The sequence below is a fragment of the Ambystoma mexicanum genome, chromosome 6q (assembly GCF_040938575.1).
Source record: "Ambystoma mexicanum isolate Mex_15411 chromosome 6q, UKY_AmexF1_1, whole genome shotgun sequence".
Lineage (NCBI taxonomy): Eukaryota > Metazoa > Chordata > Amphibia > Caudata > Ambystomatidae > Ambystoma > Ambystoma mexicanum.
In genome coordinates, this window is record NC_090937.1 from 1,424,043,077 (window position 1) to 1,424,063,313 (window position 20,237).

At 44.2% G+C, this 20,237-nt stretch overlaps 1 protein-coding gene across 1 annotated transcript in view; it reads left to right on the top strand.

Annotated features, from left to right (window-relative positions):
* NELFA (negative elongation factor complex member A) overlaps positions 1 to 20,237 on the top strand; it is a 386,029-nt gene that overhangs the window by 191,056 nt on the left and 174,736 nt on the right. Inside the window, exon 8 of the mRNA XM_069632129.1 lies at positions 19,921 to 20,032. Within this exon, the coding sequence (XP_069488230.1) occupies positions 19,921 to 20,032 (112 nt within the window). The remainder of the gene's footprint in view (positions 1 to 19,920; positions 20,033 to 20,237) is intronic.

Below are 20,237 nucleotides of genomic sequence, written 5' to 3' on the forward strand. Positions count from 1 at the left end.
TACAGGAGCTAGTTTGGACTTTATTGCAAACATCCTGCTGGACGCCATTTGCAAAGCAGCAACGTGGAGCTCTATTCATACCATTACTCGGCACTACAGCATTGACACACATTCTAAAGCCTTCACAGGTGGGGCAAGTGGTGCTAAAACATCTATTTGCCGCTGTACCTTCTCGCAACCCACCACCTTCTCCAGACACTGCTCGCTAATCTATTCATAGCATGTGATCTAAGCAGATCCACAAGCCTCAGAAGTGATGCATTACTCAGCGTAAACGTATTTCTGATGCTTCTATCTGCTGATATACACATGCGCCCACCCTTCTTCCCCTGTGGAGTAGAAGGTGCATAGATGTTTTTTGGCTTTTATCTGTTCTTATCTGCTTTATTACATCTGTACTCGTGCTACAATTCATGCTACCTCATGTCAGAAACAAAACCATCTGAGTGACCTTGACGCGTGAAGGGCCATTGGTACAGTGGAAGTCACACTATGGATAGTATTACTGGCATGCCCTATCGACGTCCCTTTTTGAGCTTTGAAACCCAAAAATGTAATACTCTGCGGCTACCACTAGATGTCGGCCTATGCATAGCATGTGAATCTAAGCAGATACAAGCATCAGAAATACGATTACGGTGAGTAAAGTATCCCATAGATTTGTTTATATATAAACAAGGCACACCAGCAAATCGAAAATGCAGTAACTACCAGTAACTTTCAATTAAAAAAGGAATAAGATTGAAAAGAGAGAATAATGCAGTTAAGTAACTTTTCATATCCAGCACACAGTGACTTCAGTTGAGGTCAGTAAAAGCGTATCACCTTTGCAAAATTCAGTTTAAGGTGAAGTAAAGGTTAGACAGAACACCGCTTACAACAGGTTAGTAACCATGTGCACTGTCCAAGAGGGATTTAGGCAGTCTGTTGCCTTGCTAAAAGTGTTCATAATTCAAGTTTATGGAGGAACCAACATTGCCAAAGCCCGTAGGATCAAGAAGATGGACCTTTGGCAAACCAGCAAAGCCAGAGTGAAGTTGAAAATGTAGCTGGTGGCCTTCTTCATGCAAAGATGAAGACCCTGATTCCGGCTCCTTGGTCATGGTTATGAAAAGGGGACCTTCTGTGGGCTTCATGGCAGCACTCAAGGGGTCGGCAGCAAAGGATTCAGCTCACTGCAGCAGCTATTTGTGGTTTTTGCGCCTTTTTCTTAGCGCCAAGAAGAAACCAATATCACCGGTTGGATTCCATTACTCGGTCCCGACTCTTGTGAAGGAACTTTTGGTGAAGAATTGCAGCTTCTGTAGGTCCACACGGATGCCTGCGAAGTTTCAGCGAGATTCGATGTTCGCAAGACGATGCACTCGCAAATGGTCCAGGTACCCCAGGTATTGGTGTTCTGCAGCCCAGGAAAGTCGCAGGAAGTTGGGGGGATGGCCCAAATTGAAGGTCTTGATGCTAGTTGGTCTCATCAGCCCAAGGAGGGGTCCGGTGGGGGAGTGGGAGGGGGGAACGTCCTTGGCAGAGTTTACCTATCAAGTATGAAACTAAGTCAGCACAGCTGCAGGGCTTCACTGGCACTTCAGCGGTTCTGAAGGTGCTGCTGCTGTCGCTGCTAGTCTTCTGCTTTGGATTTCCAGTTCCAGTGGTTGACTGTAGTCCAAATCCAAAAATCCTCACTTTATATGCTGGAACCCAATCATTGATCCCTTTGGGACTGTCAATCACTTGTGGCTGGCTATCTTGCAGAACAGCCAGGTGCCCAGTTTAAACTAATTTCAGACAGGCACACCTACAAAGGGCAGTGAAGTTTCAGGTTTCTCCCTCACTTCCTGCCTTGCCAGACAAACTGGAGCCTGGGTGGGCTTCAAGGGAGAAGCCAGCCAAAGACAAAACTCTCAAAGGACCCACCCCCACCTGGAATGATGGTGAAGAAGGAACTTACAAAGTGGTGAGAAAAGATGACTGGGGGCCATTTTGGGAAAATGGTCACTCACCCATGGGTGCTGTATTGCAGCTGAGAAATCAGCCTGCTAGTAACCTGCACAAAAAGGTAGAAAAAGTATCCACTGCCACCAGCCATTAGGTGTGTTAGTTACTGTATCAAAAAGTTACATAAATAGTGGGAGAAGTTGCAATGTAAACCCTCCACACCCCAAATAGGTTGTGTGCTGGTCCCACAAAAGAAACGGTAAGTAAGATACCTTATCTTACTACTCTTGGGTACTGTAGTTCACACAAGAGAGAGAAATCCAATATGAAGAGAAGTCTAAGGGACTCTTCATTTACACTGACAATATGGTGGTGGGTGTCTCAAAAGTTAATAACAGATGCCTGTATTAAACACATGGAAGGAAGAATACTCCACAAAATCAGTAAAAATAAGAATCCCAGAAAGAAAATGAAGGGAGTCGTAAAAAGTTCCACTCAGGAGAATAAATCATGTCAGTCCAGCAAATATTGCTGGGGGTGTCTCGGGTTAAAGGGAATTGGCACAGAAACTGAACATTTTCCCTGACAGTGGTTCAGCCTTACACGAACAGTGGAGTTTTGTTCTGCCTCGGATATAGTTCTATGAAGCCCTTAGTTGACTTTAGAAAAACTGTCCTAAAACACACTGCCCCTGAAAGAAATCTTTAGGGACTGGTGCCTTTAGTAATTTTCCCACGGTCCTGGGATCCTGGTGTAGTTTTGGGATTTTTCTTCAGGTGTACTGCATGTCCCCCCTCTATCGATGTTTAACTTTGCCTTCCATTGGCCCAGATTCTGCTCTGCTTCCTCCCTTCTCTGGTCATCTGGGTCTTGGGCTCTTCAGGGCCTATGGCAATGGAAGCAGTGTCTCCTCTTGCTTCCTCTGACGGTTGGTTGCTCCTTTGTCCACACTTGTTGGGTAGTTTTGTCATTTCAAATGGATTGTGTCCTCCAACGTATTCCTCGTCTTTGATATTCAATGTCCACAGCTCGGCTGCTTTGGACATTTTTTCGGCAGAGGGCGCCCTGCGTCGCTGGCGTTGGGTCAATGTCCCGCAAAGACCGCCGTCGAGGGTGACTTCCTCCGATGTTAAGTAGCATGCACGGCGCCCGTAGCCTCAGTTCTGTTTTTTCCTCGTGCTTATTGTGAAAACCGATTGTCTTCATCTTCTACCCCGACCACCCCGAAGTCTGGATTTAAGTGTCGGGACTACGGCTCCAAAATATTGATCACAGATCCGCATCGCATTTGTCTGTGGTGACTCGGCGAGAGCCACGATACGGATGACTGCTCGAAGTGTTAGTCGTTAACTGCCAAGGGCTTGCGGGAACGTAAGGGGAAAATGAAGGTAGGAAAGGTATCCAAGCCCCGTAAGTCCCAGCCGGCGGGACTTTCAACCGAATTGAGAGGTGACTCTCCTCAGCGGAAGAAGTCCAGGCGGGTGCGCTCTAAAAAGATTTCCTGCCACTCTTTGTCTAGGCCCAGAAGGTTGGCAATGATGTCCATGTCTTCGACTCCGGTGGAGTGGGATGCTTTCCGGGTGGCGATGATGAAAATGTTTGATAAACATAGCACTGTTCCGCCCGTGCCTTCTGACGAAGCCGGCAATGAACATTCTCAGCCGGATACTCGCGCGCCTTCGAGCCGAGGAAAGTGGCGTGATAAACACCAAGAGCCTTTGCTGCCCGCTCGGACAAGGTCTCGAAAGATCACCCGAGACGTGCCAAGTCAAACGCTCCATCTCCGGTAAAACGGGCGAAACAATCGAAGCCCTTGACAGCATCAGCACCATGCCTGTCAGGTGCGCCTGTCGGGTCGTCAACCACGGTCAGGCCATTGATGCCGCGGACGCCATTGTCGACAGCGTCTGGGCCATAGACCCATCGGCACCAATTTTGCCAGTGAATGTCCCTGTGCAAATGGACCCTCCGCGGAAGGCTACTGCTAAGTCTTTAAGGCCTGTGGCTGATAAAAGGTTCACTACTCTCCCGAGGAAGGAGTTTTTAAGTCCCTCACTGACATTTATGAGGAGGAACAATCTGATGATGAGGTTGTCCCTTTTGGTCTCCAGCACAGGACCTGTAATGCTCCCGATTGCCTCATTTTCAGAGGAGAGTTGGATGGGGGATGTTTGTCAAACCTTGCACAATGCCATTGGTATTGACACTTCCCCCGCGCTGGAGTTCGGCAAGCCAGACCCAGGGGAGCATGCCGACTCATCATATCGAAGCCTAATGTCCAGGGTTGTGGCGTATCTGGGCCGGTCCAGGCCTCCAGTGCACTTTGAGCAAGAGGACCTTACAGATATTTTGGTTCAGGGTCCGTCAACTGACCCAGTGTTGCCATTTCATATGGCTCTTCAGAAAAGGGTGGCTGAAAATTGGGATGCCCCGGAGGCTACTCAGGCGGTGAAAAAGTCTGAAGAAATACCGCCCATCCAGTAGCGACCCCGGCTACTTGTCCACTTGCCCCGCTCTGGAGCGTTTGGTGGTCCAGGCAACTACGGCTACCTCGAAGCAGGCGGCGTACCTTACAATCCCTCCTGATCGGGACGATAACCATATGGATGGATGGATGGGCACGCAAGGTGTCTTCTGCTGGAGTATGGCATTAAAATCGGCCAACTCTACTTGTACCTTAGCAAACTTTTCGCACACTCGATGGAATTGCATTTCGTTAGTGGCTGAGCATATTCCCGAAGGGGAAGAAAGGGATGGTTTTCTGGCTATTCAGGATGGCAAGAATCCAAACCAATGTAAGCACCTTGCGCTCCTAATATACTCATCTTACATGAGATCTATTTAGTTGATTATAAACCAATTTTTTATGTTTTAGGTGCAGGGGAGATGAAAATCAACCCTGGCATATGGGTTGTGAAATAAATTGAAACCGAGTTCCCAATTAGGGAACTCATGTCCCCTGCACACTTTCAATGGCGGAGTATACAAGCCAAACTGTTTAGAGTTTATCTTAGTTCATTCAGAGTTTTTCTTATGAAAATGAGTCATCAAAACAATGTCAATAATCACCTTATGGTGTCAATATTTTAATAATTCTATATCCAGTAACACACTTCATCCTTTGGGTATAATTTTCAGGTTGTATACGAATTGTTCCTATTACAACTGTTCGAATGACAATTGACCTTTTCACAATTGACCGAATTGTGAAGGTCAATTGTGACATATATGCGGGGGGAAACCCCCCGGAACACCCCACCCAACCCAAACCCGCCCAAAACCATCACCCAATGTACTGGACCACATATCATTCGTAACCTATTGATCTCAACAAATCTCAAAAGCTTCTCATACTGGTTGGTCAGATAACTAAAAATACACTAGTTTAGCAACCTTCTGTCTGCTCCATACAGGCGTCTGCATAACTAGTAAGTTTATCTGGTTTAGTGCAATAGCTTTCTTTTTGTGCTGTCCCCATGAACTTTCTAATAAGTGATAATCATAAAAGATGTTTATTTAGACCCTACTTTATAGGGATTTGGCTAAGGTTATAAGTCTGCTAAAATGTAGTCTTCACTCTTATCCTATATGATTGCCCATCGTTTTTACTGAAGACGTTCAATGAGAAAATCTAGGTCTCCTGTGGCCTTATTCATATAGATTGTTCATCCAGGTATCTCTAAAAACATATTTACAGTGTATTAGAATTATTTTAAATTCACTAATAGTTGTATACATAAGTGAATAATTCAAAAGATTCCTACCGTTAGTTTTAAATGCCGTATTTGAAGGTGGATAGGAGGTCTCGCTGTCAGATTGCGACGCTTCCTTGCCTTGCCAGTCTTGACATGTTTCCTTAAAAGCAAATATAGATTTAAGTTGCAATTTATCAGAGTTAAAGTTGGATAAATAGAACCCTATGATTTAAATTTTACTTAGAGGTTTTATGGTGGTCAAGAACACTCAATCAGCTTAGCTGCATTAGATTTAGCAAAGGTGCTATATTGCAGCATCACGCTCTCGGGTCTAATTACATCATAGCCTTTCCAATCATGCCCCTAAGGTAAAAATAAGTAAAATACCTTAGTCTGTGATCTATTTTAAGTGTTACAGAAGGCTCCATTGATCTCATGCTTATTGTGTCAGGAATTACTTACTTGGAGGCTTGATGGTGATCAGGATGTCTCCTTCGTTAGCGTTGAGATGGTTTTTCAGAAAAAAAAGACGGCTGCTTAAATAGCGGCGAATTGTACTGACGTCATGTTTTATGCGAAACAAAAGTCCTAGGGGACAATAATGGAGAGGTGGATCCTTTTCTACTCATCATTTGGCAGGGCGAGAGGAATGGCCAGTCAAAGGGGCCAACGTAAGTTTCCTCATGGTGGACCAGGTAGAGGTGCCAAAGCCACTCAAGCAGCAGCCTCTTTGCCATCAGGCACTGCAGCAGCCGCTTCAAAACCGCTCCGACGCCTTAAATCACTGTTCACCGGTAGGGGGCAGGCTGTCTCAGCATTTAGAAGAGTGGCGAGCCATTTCTTCAGATGCGTGGGCTCTGGAAACAATTGCCCACGGCTAATGCCTAACTTTTCTTCAGCCTCACGACAATCCACCGGGGAAGCAGTCTTTGAAGATTCCAGATCCACTCCTTGTCCTATATTTACCCTGCTGGCGAAAGGTGCTATAGAACCAGTGCCTGTGGCGGAGAGGAAAAAGAGTTGGTATTCCCTGTATTTTTTGATTCCCAAAAAGGACTGAGGACTGAGACCCATCTTGGACTTGCGGTGCTTGAACAAGTTACTCTGGAAGGACAATTTCAAGATGGTCACTCTTTCTCAGATCCTTCAGGCCCTCCAGCTTCAGGATTGGATGGTGTCATTGGACCTGCAGGATGCTAATTTTCATATGTCGATCCATCTCAAGCACAGGAAATACTGAGGTTCGCAGTTAGCGGCTCAGTTTCGGGTCCTGCCATTCGGATTGACCTCCGCACTGAGGGTCTTCATCAAGCTCATGGTGGTGGTGGCAACGCATCTCAGGAGAGGGGGATTCACATCTACCCCCTGCCTGGACGATTGGCTGATCAGGGCGTGTTCTCCCGAACAGGCCTTGGATCATCTCTGCGTCACCTGCCACTCCCTTCATAAACTGGCCTTCTCCCTCAATTCAAGAAGTCGCATATAACACCTTCCCAACAGCTCCAGTAATCTGGCTGTGTTGGACACTTCCTTGGGGAAGTGCTTGCCACCCAAGGTGAGGGCTCCACACATTCTCTAGATGGTCACCAAATTTCAACATGCCCAGAATCTTCTGGCTTTCAAATTCTTAAGGTTGCTCAGCCTCACGGCGTCCTGCTTTTTTTTCTGGCGCCAGAGGCCCGCCTGAGAATGAGATCCCTTTAATGGGCTCTCAGGATGCAGGACGCAATGATCTCAGTTCTCAGTTCTCCGGCAAGATGTTGGATCTCCTTCGGATTCCGTTCCGGGTCTCACAGGATCTTCTGTGGTGGGCCTGCAAGGGAAATCTCGTGAAAGGAGAAACATTTTGGTAACTGTAGTGACGGATGCTTCCCTCACAGGGTGAGGGGCTCACGCCAACGATGTGACCATCAGCGGTCGTTGGTCTCCATCGGAGTCCAAACTACACATCAATCTTTTGGCACGGAGATCAATCGGGCTAGCACTGAAGGTTTTCCTGCCATCTGTACGGGGGCAGAATGTCCTGATAATGACGGACAACATGGTGTCCATGCATCACCTCAACAAAAGAGGCGGTGTAGGGTCGCTGCCACACAGCAGAGAGGTGATGCAGCTCTGGTTCTGGGCAATTCAAGAGGGAATCTCCCTAGCGGTGGTGCATCTAGCCAGACAGGAGAATACGGCGGCGGACGCTCCGAGCAGGCAGCGTGCGGTCTCCCACGAGTTGGAATCCTTCAGGTGATCTTTGCCCTTTGGGGAACCCCGCAGGTGGACCGGTTTGTGACTGGTGCCAACCGGAAATGCAAGGGGTACTGTGCAAGGGAATTTCCTCCGAGGAGTTCCATCATGGATTGGTCATTCCTGATTCTGTACACGTTTCTTCCGATCCTCCGTGTCATTCCTCAAGTTCTAAGGTGGTTACGGAGGTTCGGGTCCCACATGATCCTCATTGCTCCTGATTGGATCGGGAGAGCATGGTACCCAGATTTATTTTTTTAGACATGTCCATCTGTCCTCCCATACATCTTCCCCAAAGAGTGGATCTTCTCTTGTGAGAGGAAGGTCGGGTTCTCCATCCAGAGGTCAAGACTCTCAACCTTCAAGCATGGTTTCTGAAAGGTTGATATATAAGGATTGGGACCTTACAGTTGACATAATGGAGGTGTTGCTTTCGGCCAGGGGGCCAACAACAAAGTCCGTGTATCGTTGCCGTAAGTTTTGCGACTGGTGCAGAGGGGAGAATGTAGATCCTTTTCAGTGTTTAATTCCGGAGGTTCTCTCCTTCTTGCTTTCTTTAGCACACAGGGGTCTTCATGTGGGGGGACCATTAAAGGTTGCCTAGCAGCACTGTCCATATTTAGGCGCTCATCCGAAGAAAGCTCTTAATTTTAAGATTCTTCAGTTTCTAAAAGGACTCGCAAATGTATTCCCGCCATCGCCTTTTCAGGTGCCGGTCTGGGACCTTAATCTGGTCCTAAATGTTTTGATGGATGCTCAGTTTGAACCTTTAAACTCCTGTCCATTGAGGTTGTTTAACCTTTAATACTGTTTTCTCGGTTGCCATAACATCTGCTGGAAGAGTGAACGAGTTGCAGGCACTGTCTTCTAAGCCACCCTTTACTATTTTAAACGAGGACAGATTTGTATTGAGTATGTCCTTCCTTCCTCCCCAAGGTAGTCTGACTTTCAATTGAGTCAGAAGGTTGTGCTATCTGCCTTCTATCCGCCTCCACATCCTAGTAAGGCTACCTAGGTTGGACCCGACGCAAGCGTTAAGCTTCTGTCTTTCCAGATTGTCCACGGTCAGAGTGGACAGCCATCTCTTTGTGGGGTACACTAATCACCGGTTGGGCCAGGCTGTTTCTAAACAGACCTTGTCTTGGTGGATCATCCTCACTATTTCCGAGTGCTATAAGCTTGCTGGCAAGGACCCGCCTGAGTGCTTGAGGGCTCATTCCACCAGGGCTATTGCTACATCGAAAGCCCTACAGTGCAGTGTTCCTCTGTGTTGCGACGTTGTCTTCCATACACAGGTTTGTTAAGCATTATTCCCTGGATACTTCATGTTCAGGATTTGGCCTTTGGGAAGGCTGTGCTTTACACTGCCGTTTAATTGGGTATATCTAAATTCTTCTCCCTCCTCCAACCTTGGTTACTGCTTGGGGAGTCTGTCAAAGATGAGGAATACGTTGGAGGACACAATCCATTCGAATAACAAGTTACTTGCCAACTGGTAACGTTCTTTCGACGTATTCCTCATCGCCCTCCCAGCCTACCCGTCTGAATTTCCCATGCTATTGCAGCTTACGTTTCAACAAGGCTGAAGGCAGTCTCCGCTGGTTGGGCCCTCATGGCCTACACAATGGAGGTGGGAATAAACATGAACTGAGGCTATGGGCGCTGTGTGTGCTACTTATAACATCCGATGTCACCCTCGACGGATGTCTTCGAGGGACATCGACCCGACGCCATTGACGCAGGGCGCCCTCTGCCGAAAAACTTCCGAAGCAGCCCAGCTGTGGACATAGCATGTCAAAGCTGTGGAATACGTTGGAGGAACATTGTCGAAAGAAAGTTACCAGTTGGTAAGTAACTTGTTCTTCTATGCCAAATCTCCTTCACGTGCCATACCCCCAACACTTTTTTCTGGACTCTTGGGTTTTTGAGTTGTCTCCTGAGTGGGAGCCTTTTTTACTCTGTATATGGGAAGCTTTGTTACTTTTGTACTTTATGGAGGCATGTGTTCCATATTTTGTAAGGCATCTGTAATTTACTTTTGTAGCGCACAGCACTTTTTGTGCAGTGCTACTGGGGGTCCTTAGCGGGTCTTCCCTTTTTGTATTTTCTTTTTTCCTTGTGGCAACACATGTTCCCAAGGGTAGAAAGGTACTTTTTTAATACTTTCTCCATTTATACGGTCGATCAGCACACCCCACCTTATGTGGAGTGCTGATGAGTTACACAGTATCCTCATTCTCGCTGCCCCTGTAACATTTGTTGCAGTGACATGCATACCTGAATGGCTGGTGACAGTGGACATGTTCAACCGAATTTTGTTTGATTTTTACCTGCACGCTGTGTTCATAGCCCCGGTACTGCACAGAAGGGTCACTTTTGACCCTAAATGGGGGCTGTGTTCTCTTGTAGCCACTTCTTGTGCGTTTGACTTTTCTAGGTCCTTCTTAGGCCATGCTGGGTGTGGGAGGTCCTGCTGTGAATTTTGTCATTGGCAGGGATCATTTGGGAAGCTGCCAAGGTTCCAGAGTGTTTGAAGACAGGAAACGAGGGAGGAGTCAAACTCTGCAGCCCTTTGTCTTCTGGCATGCCTGCCTGAACCAATTCCAACTAGGATGCTGGCTGTCCTGGAAGGACAGCCAACCCCCAAAGTTTGAATGTAGCATGAGTGCTGATTGGCTGGGTTCCTGGATAAGTGGTCTGGAACCTGAATCTGAAGACCAGTCGACCACTGGAGCCGAAGATGGCCAGACACGCCTGAAGCTGCTTCAAGTAACTGGTGAACCCTGCTGAAGTGACTGCTGCTGTCCTGACCCAGTTTTATAATCGACCAGGAAGCTTGGATGACAAAGACTTTCTCCCATGAACTGGTGGGTGTTAGGACAGTTTTTCTAAGTCCTACCCAGTCTTCATACCCATATCTGAGGCAGTACATAAGCTCCACTCAAAGGCTATACTACCCGAGAACGCTTTGGTAGCATGGGCAGAGCAACCAGGCTTATCTTAGGAGGAAGAGAGGGCTGTAGCCTGGTACAGAGAAATTGTAGCATACATATGGTCCCAAGAGAAACAAACACACTATGCATTGTAAAAATAAAGGGTTTATTTAAATACAAGTAGACAAAGATAAATCTTGGGAAAGGGAAGTACTAGCAACATATAAATGCAATTATAAAAACCAACTGAAGCCGTAATCGTATTTCTGATTGTACCTCCTTCGATTCACATGCGCCCACCCTTCCTCCCCTCTTGGAGTAGAAGGAATATAGACCTCTTACCCCTTCCGTCTTTTCTGACTCATGCTTTTGTAAAGCTCCCTCACGACAGAACAAAAACCGGTGGGACCTCGACATGTGAAGGATTTTAGGTACACTACATGTCACGTTAGGGAATAGTGTTAGTCACGCCAATGTTGATGTCCCTTTTCATTCTTGGAAAAAATGATGCAATACTCAGCGATTAGCACTAGATGTGAGACATTATTTGCAGCATGTGAATTTAAGCAGATAAAATCAGAAATAAAATTACGGCCAGTAATGTATATTATACCTGTCAGTGTGGTGTTTTCGCTCTTGCCCTTTTACATGTAAAGAATATATTTTTATAAAAATTAGTGCTCATTTGTGAAAAAAGTTTACTCTGCCTGAAAACACGTCTCGACTTCTAATTTAAAACTGGGCAGCTTTGTCACTCTATGATTACAGAGCCTTGTGAAACTTGGGGAGAACCAGGTTTCGCTGGAAGGTAGACCTAACTTTTAAGTGCAAGGTAGCTGTACCGCCTACCTGCACTTAAAAATGTCCAATGTTGGTAGTCCTTAATCTATGTATGCCCACTTATGTATTGTCTCCCGCGACAGATCCATTGAATCCCCTCCACAACCTGGCCGGAATGTCCCTCGAACTCCACCTCATTGTAAGAAGCTCACTGCTTCCCATCAAATCGGATTTCTTATCTAGTGTATGTTCTTCTGTGGTCTATGGTATTGGTACTCATGTATATAAATAACTAACTGAAGACCCTGCTCACAGAGCTAAGAAAAATCAACCCAACCAAGTTAAAAGCTAATGTAATGGGGACTATTGGGCTTTTCTGACTTGCATTTGTGAAGTAGTAATGATCAGGGGTGTTAAGCAATACAGTGGTGTAGCGACTAATTTTACCCATTAAAAATGGCCAAATGCAATACAAATATTAGTTAAAATGCTCCCAACAGAAAATAGGAAACAAACACGAGCCATCCCCCAGACATTTTATCAATGCCCGCAGTACTGAACCCTAATAACCAACTTAATACTACTTCCTGAATATGCAGAGGAACCCATTACAATCGTGGTTTTTTTTTTGCATTTAATTGTTTTACAATTTTTACAAAATCTTTCTCCTGACTTATGATTTTAAGGCAGTTGTGATTGTGAATCCAGGATTTTGTGAGATTAAAATTCTCCCCTTTCTGTGCTTGTTTCTTTAAAATCATTTTTCTGTTTTTCTGTTTGTTCTCGACTTGATTTTCCTTCCAACTCTAACCCTTCGAAGAACTAGGCTGTTGCTACTGTCAATGTTGTGGATTCTCCGCTCATTAGCATGTTACACCAATCTTCTTCACTGGTGGTAAGAGGTTTCATTCTATGTGGTCGTAAATAGGTCGTTCTGAGACTGTTTGTACCCGAACAGTGAAGAAGTAGGTGTTGCACTGTTTCGATTTCTAGGGTGTCACAGTATCGACAGTTTTTATCTTGAACCTGTTTTCTGAGGTATAAAATTTCTTTTGTCTTTAGAATGTTCAGCCGTGCTCTCGAAAATTGTATGCAGTGGTTTATCTGGGAATTGTTTTAAGTAGTTCCTTGTCTCGTCCAGCCTTTGGGTGTTGATTGTATGGTGACTCTGTGGTCTGTACTTCTCAGCTTTTTCCAATAGTAGATTTTTTGTTTTTTGTTGATTTTCTCTGGGGTAAATTCTATATCCCATTCTGAACATCCAATTTTTTCTGACTGGTCTAGTAGGTTTTTGTACCATTTTGTCATCATGGTGTTTTTTTGATTCGTCATTTCTTGATAAATGATGTCCAGAATAGTAGGCCGAGGAGTTCTTAGAATTATTCCCAGGAATAGGAGACCGTTTCTGACTACCAGTGATTGAAGACCTAGTTCTCTTCGGATAACTACTGTTGGAGTAGAATTGAGTAGTCGTAAGACTTTGCGCCAAAAAGCGCCTTCCAATTTTGGCCACAGTGTTGGAGGAAGATGTGGCATTGCTTCTGCTCCGTAAGTAAATGCTAGAGTGACTTTGGCTTTGAAGAATTTTAGTACTGGGAGGATGGTGAATTTTCCGAATTTCCTTTCCAAGAGTTTTGCTTTGTGCAGCCAATGTTTTCATCTTTAGGATGTGGTGTTCTTGCATCGATAGTTCTATTTGGCTGCAAGATACTTTCACTCCTAAGTATGTGAAGGTTTTCACTGTCTCCAGCTTTTCTGAGTTTGCAAACCATTGTGATCTTTTAGTTGGCCTAGTTGATTTTTCCAAGATCATAATTTTGGTTTTTGCTGTATTCAGATCTAAATATTTCTTCAAGTAGCTTACGAGGCTGTCTAGTTGACGCTGCAGTCCAATTGGTGTTTGGTCCAGCAGAAGGATGTTGTCCGCGTAGAGCAGTCTTGTCACTTTCGACTCTCCTATTTTTGGAAGAAAGGAGTGTGTAACAATTTCTGCATCCACTATGTCTGCCATGTATGCTTTATAGAGAGCCAGAGGGCATCCTTGTTTGACTCCTCTTGCTGTTTGTATACTTTCTGACAATAACCCCGCTTCATTCAGGCGTACTCTGATCGAAGTATTGCTATATAGCGCTTTGATAGGTTCGAGGAGTCAAGATGGACATCTTTGCTTTTCCAATTTTTTTCCATAGTTTTCTTCTGTTTACACGGTCGAAGGCTTGTACCAGGTCGATCGAAGCTATGAAAATTGTTGGGTAGCCCTCGAAGACTCTGGCCTTCAGGATACTGATCATCATAATGTTGACCGCAGTGCCTAGATTTTTTTCAAATCCTGATTGCAGTGGATCTGCTGTCTTTGCCACTTTCTGCCAGTCTTGAAATTTCTCCAGCACCAGGGATCCGAAGAGTTTACCCAGCACGTCCAATAAGGCGATAGATCTGTAGTTTCTTTGGTCGTCTTTCAGACCTTTTTTTATAAATTGGAACGATGTTAGCTGTTTTCCATGTAGCTGGGATAGATTGTGTTTTCCTGCATCTTCTGAAGATTTCTACTATTAACGGGGCCCAAGTTTCCACCTCCTGTTTGAGATGGGGGTTTGTGATCTGTGCGCCAGGTCCGGACGGGGAGTTATTCAGTTTACTGATTTTCTTTCAGATCTCTTCTCCGTGCATGCCATCCATTTACTTTTCTCATATTTTAATGATTTTTTCCGATGGCTCTAGTTCTTCAAATAAGTTTGTGAAGTGTTTTAACCAACTGTCTTCAGGGACATTGTTGGTAATAGTTTTTGCTGGACCTGATAGGTTGGTCTTTATTAGAGTCCAAAAGTTTGTTTGTTTGCGGAGTCTAAATTTATCTCTGTAGGATATTTTTTGGCTTTTCTTAGTGTTTTTCGTAAAATGGATTTCTTTGAGCGTATTTCCTCGTATTTGTGAAGGTGGATTTTTCCTGTTTTTCTCACGTGCCTGGGACATAGATATGGAGTAAGCAGTGGACAGTAATCCAAGTTTTTCAATGTGTTCTTGTTTACTCCTAGCTTTTCTTGCTTGTAGATCACTGTGATCGAGGCAATGGCATCCTTTGTAATTTTTAGTCAATTTCCTTGGGCGTTTGTTGCCATCTCAGTCGACATTTTAAGTTGCGGGCGTTTGTTGGCATGCCATGTCGCTTTGAGTAAATTATGGTCGCTCCGGGTCGATACCACTATCTCGAAACTTTTGATTTGTTGATATAGGTCCCTGGATGCGAAGATGTAATCGATGGTGCTTGCATTTCCTTCCCCCTTTCAGGTTGGGATCCTAGGTCTGGTTGTTTCTAGGGAGTTAAGATTGTACAGATCACGGGATTCCATCAACTCCGCCCACACGAGTCCTCTTGCTGTTGATTTTGAGCAGGAGTTTATTTTGTTTCCTAGAGTGTTTTTTACATCTACCGTTGGGCAAGTAGAGTTCAAGTCTCCACATATTAAAATGTGATCCACGTCGAAGGTTGTTATAGCCAACGTTAATATTTTTTCTATCTCATTTAGGAAGACGGACGTGTGAGTTATGGCCGGGTTCCAATAGATGTTCAACAGGATAAGATTTTTGTTCTTTTTTCTTGTTACGTCTTCTTCTTTTGCCCATTCCAGGGCACTCGCCTGGATTAGTGTGTCTGATACCAGGTTATGGGCTATTCGGAGAGATCCACCCGTACGGACGGCCGTTAGAAGGCCTGATGTTGGGTGACCTTTTTCGCCTTTGTGGGCTGGAGACAGTTGGACCTCATAGCCGTCCATGCTAGGCGGCCGCAGCAGCCAAGTTTCTTGTAGACTTAATAGGTCAAATCCACCTAGGTTTATCTCGCCAGGTCCTGTAAGATGAATATGGCCTCTGGTATTCCATGATCCGGTAGTGATTGTTTGTTCTTTGTTGTATAGAGCATTTGCCATCTTTGCTTGTTCCCATTCTTCACCTGAAGGGGAAACCTTTGACTGCTATTTTCCAGTGTAGCGTGTTCACGCTTGGGGGAGCCATACCCATCTTTTTGAGCTTTTTTCCGCTAGATCTTGTCGGTTCTGGGTCGAGGTTGTTTCTCTCACTGTTTTTTTTTCTTTTCCTGTAGACTCCTGCATCCTGATAGGGCCGATTATTTTTCTGGTTTTGATTTTTTCTGTGTCCTCGTCGTCGTTCCAGTGTCTTTTAATGTGGTGGTCTTCTCTTAATTTTTCTTTTCCTTTTTCCCTTGTAGTTTGTGTCGAGTTTAAACCTTTAAGTTTACGGGTTGCTTCTCTGTCTGCTTCTCTCGTATATTCATATTTCTCCATGGTTGGACGGTATTTTTTTTTCTTTCAGATCATACTTTCTGTTCGGGGTGTTATTTATCCAATCGCCGTTTTCGGTTGTTTTGTCCTCGTAGCTGTGACTGTTTCGTTCTGTTCGTTTTTTGGCTCTTATGTCCTCTCTCTTCTGTTTCTCGCAGGAGGTAACCCCTGTTCAGAAGTTCTTTTTTCAACTGAAGCATGAGTTTTTTTACTGATTGGGACGTGATGTGTAAGAAAATGCTGTCTGTCCGTCCTTTATGCGCAAATTCTACTATATTTATGTCTATGCTTCTGATTTGGTCTCCGTTTGTGAGTTTGTCCAGGAGTTTCATCATGGCTCGTCTGTTTAAAATAATTTTTTCTTCCGAGCTGGTTCTTTCAAGTTTTAGTGTTCGTGTCGAGTTACTCTTGTGAGTAAATATCGCCGAATTTCTGGTTCGGTTTTGCTGTGAGGGCTGGTCCAAAGGTGTTTGGTTAGACCAGTTTCTCCTTTCTGAAGGTTTCTCTTCTTCTGCTTTCGTATGTCTCGGTGACCGAACTACTCTGTGATCTTGTCTCACTTGCCTTTCCCTTTTGTCCTATGGGGGTCAAGTAAGTTTGTTGATGTCATCTATCACTTCATTTTGTTTTTTCTTCTTGTCTCTCATTTTCAGATTTTCTTTTGATGTTCTTTGGAAGAGCTTCCTCGTTGGCTCCTTGTCTATGATCATGTTTGTTTAGCTTTATATTTGATAGTCGGAACAACGTTTTTCTTTCTGGGGTGATCCGATCTTTTTTGTGTTTTAAATCCTCCAAATTTTCTTTCTTTTGTTCTGAACTTTTCGTTTGTATTTTATATTGATTTGCCTTTCGGTTTTGTGTTGGGGGTTCGTTTTCCGCAAATACCTTTCTTTTTTTTGCCATTGGTCGAGGTATTTCAGACTCAGAGTTTTCAATAGAATAAGTGCTGATGTTAGATATGTCAATCATACTCATCTAGCTCCGGATTAGATTCTCTTTTTTGATTCTTCTGGATGTTGCTGTTGTCTTTCTTAGTTGGTTTTTTGTCTGTGACAGTTATCCATTTTGTCATTAGTTCATTTGTTTTAGTTGTTTTTTCCACTTTCTTCTGGACCTGTTGTATGTTGAGATTTTCCGATTCTTGTGGTATTTTTGAGTGATCGTCTTTCGTTTTGCTTTTTATCGATGTCCCAGTTTCACTCAGCTTGTCTCTTGGGTTCGTGTGTTTTTTTGTACTGGTTGTTTCTCGTGTGTCCCCCTTAGGTTTATCTTTGTTGCACCTTGGTGCTAATCTCTCGATGTGTTTTTCTAGTGCTTCTAATGGTACTTTTTCGTTGCTGGGCTCATGTATTTTCGCCTGAATAGTTTGAGTACTAGTATCTATTGATTTTTTTTTTCTTAAATTGAAACACATCGTTCTTTCCTCTGTCTGGGTAGGTTTCTTCTGGTTCTGTTGTATCCGTTTGTGTTCCTTGGTTTCTTATATTTGCCTTCCATGATTCAAGGGCCAAAATGTATCCTTCCAAGTGAGTCAGCTTCGAATTTACAGATGCTAATATTGAGGTATGGTCCTTCAATGTGTCGTTAACGGTTTCATATAATTTTCCGAATGGTGCTAAGCCAACTGTCACTGCTGACATCACAAGTTGTAAATCCGTTTTTTTTTCCAGGTGAATTGTTTTTCTTTTGTTTTTATGGTTTCTTGTCCCAGTTTAGTTTTGTTTGGAGTCGAAAAAAGTGGTTGCAAAGCATCCACCAAGGTGTCGTCCTTTCTTTGCTGGCAAGTAGATTTCAAGTCTGAGTTCAATTCTCTACGCCTAATCATGTTTTTGTAATTTAATATAGCCTCTGCCAGTTGTATTTCTTCTTGGTTTCTTGCACGGATGATATTAGGTTTCTGTATGATTTCATGGCTCTTTTTTGCCTCAATTGTTGTTTCTGGGTTTGGTTTTCTCGTTTCTTCGATCGTATTTTTTTGGCCGAATATAGTTTTCTCTTTTGAAAGCTCTTCTGTCAATGTAACTTCCTCCTTATTGTTCAAGCATTGGATTTTTGGGTTTTGTCTCGGTTTCTGGTTGTTTTCATTTTCTTTAAATGACACTGCTTTCCAAAATGCTTTTTTGTTCCTTGTTTTGAGTCGATTTCTTTGAACTCTTACAACTTTCAGTGTCGAGTTTTGGTTTTTCCAGTTTGCCTTGAGGGGTCTCATTTTGGCCAAAGTGCCATTGTAATTGGGGTGTCAAAGCTCCTATTTCAAGGGGGTGCGTTGCTGATAGTTGTTTGAATAGGATTCTTTGAGGGGATGGAGGGATTTCCTCAAGTATTTCCATGTCAGAAAGTTCAAATCGATTTGTAATGGGAGTTTTCCCTAACTTCTCAAATCTTCTGATCGGGTTATTAGTCTGAGGCATCGTTTTGCCTTGTTTTGTTTGATGTAGTTTCAACGGCGGTTTGGAGATTTGAGTTGATGAAAAGGTCGAGTCAGGGATACTGACTTCTAGTTTTTTTGAGTTTCGATTGTTTTCAGGTTCTTTGATTTTTAGTTCCTGAGTATTTTCTTTTTCCGTGTTGTCATTTTGATTGACACTTGAGGAGTTCAAATCTTTTTGGGACAAGTTCTTGCTGTTTGGGTCCTTAGCTGAGTATGTTTGTAGTTGGACCCAGTTATGTTCTCTCAGAATGTTGATATTGTCTATTTCTTGTCCATCCTGATCTGTCAAGTAAGCTATGGTTCCATTCAGTGAGTAATTTTCTCTCATCAGTTGAATTCAATTCGGGGCTTGATAGATCTGCCCTGGCTGTCACTGGATGTGTCTGAATCAGTCGTTTGAGACTAAGTGGACATATGTTGTTCTCTTTTTGATTTTTTGAAGAGGTGTGGTCTAATGGGTTTGTTGAGCCTTCTGTAAAAAGGATTTGTTGTGATGCATTGACTGTATTCGTGGTATTGTATTTTTTCTGTGCCAAGTCTTCAGTGGTCTGGCTGTATTTTTCGCCGGCCTCTGTCTCGTGATTCTTTGTGGTGGCAGATGCAGAATTCGTTATCGGTCGAGCTCTGGCGAACTCGGTAGCTATTTCCTCTTTCACCTCCACCGTCTTGTCTCGTCGTGCCTCTTCTGGGTCCACAGACGAGCTCAAGCCGGGGGTCTGCGCGATCCTCTCCGCTTGCATTGTCTCCCGCTCGCACCTCCCCCGCTGCCTCCCCCGATACCAGTTTTGTGCTCTCTCCACCTGCCCCCCAACGGCAGCCGCCGGCGAGGCGCCGCTGCAGCCGGATGTGCTCCCGTCTAGCTCCACAGAAGGGCAAGTAGCACCAGGCGCTTCCAATAGGCGTGCGACGGCACAAGTAGGTAAATTGTATCTGTGGGGGGATCGGAGAGGAGGGATTGGGGGTGACAATGTTGATATGGGGTGTGATGGTCATTTCAGATGGGTTTTTTGTTGTTAGGAGGCCGCTTCGTAATATACGTCCTGATTCTTCGATGGTGTTTGATGGGGGGGACTCCTGGGAGCGGCCCGCTATCCTTGACGCTCTGATTAGCCGTCACTAGTTTTTTTATGGTAGTTGGTGGTTAATTTTAGTTTTTGGTTTGTCTGGCTTTAGTTTAAAGATGGGTACAAGGGCGGTTTGCCAGACCACTCTCCTTATTTAGTTTTGTGCAGATGAACAGCGAACAAGTTATTGGTTATGTATTTCAAGGACTTACCCGCGAACCGCCGGGACCAGCCGGAAACAGCAGAAACAGTCGCGCCCTTTACTCCTGAGCAGGCTTCACCTATCTAAAAATATCTGTTTTAGAGTTCACTTATAGTTGTACTTGCCTAAATGTACCCCCTTTTAGGGATGCAAATTACCTTTTTACTGCCAGAAAAAATAAATGATCAATCTCAAAAAGGAAGTAAAATGAGGGGGCTGTTTTTTTTTTTAAAATGTAAAACTGCTTATACACTTAAAACTAATATATAAAATGCTAGCTATTGCAGATGCGCATTTTCAGAGGTAATGTCTACAAAATGTAAGCTTGTTTGTACTCTTTACAGAAACTTGGTGCCTTGAACAATGAGGCTGCTCTTCCCTCAACAAGTTATTTACCAGCAACTCCTAGTGTGGTGCCATCTTCATCTTATATCCCAAGCTCCGAGTCTCAACAAGGTAAATGGCAAAAAATTAACTTCTTAATAAATGTAAACATTGTTATTGTCACAAACTGTTAAGTGAGTATTGAGCTGCATCACAGTTGAGTTCTAAAATCAACCCTGGGGGAAGATTATGAGGCCATCCTAGTTATGATGAACATCCAGTCTCTAAGGGATTAGCCAAAACCAAATGAAGGTATCGTGGGAGAGCAGTCTAGGCT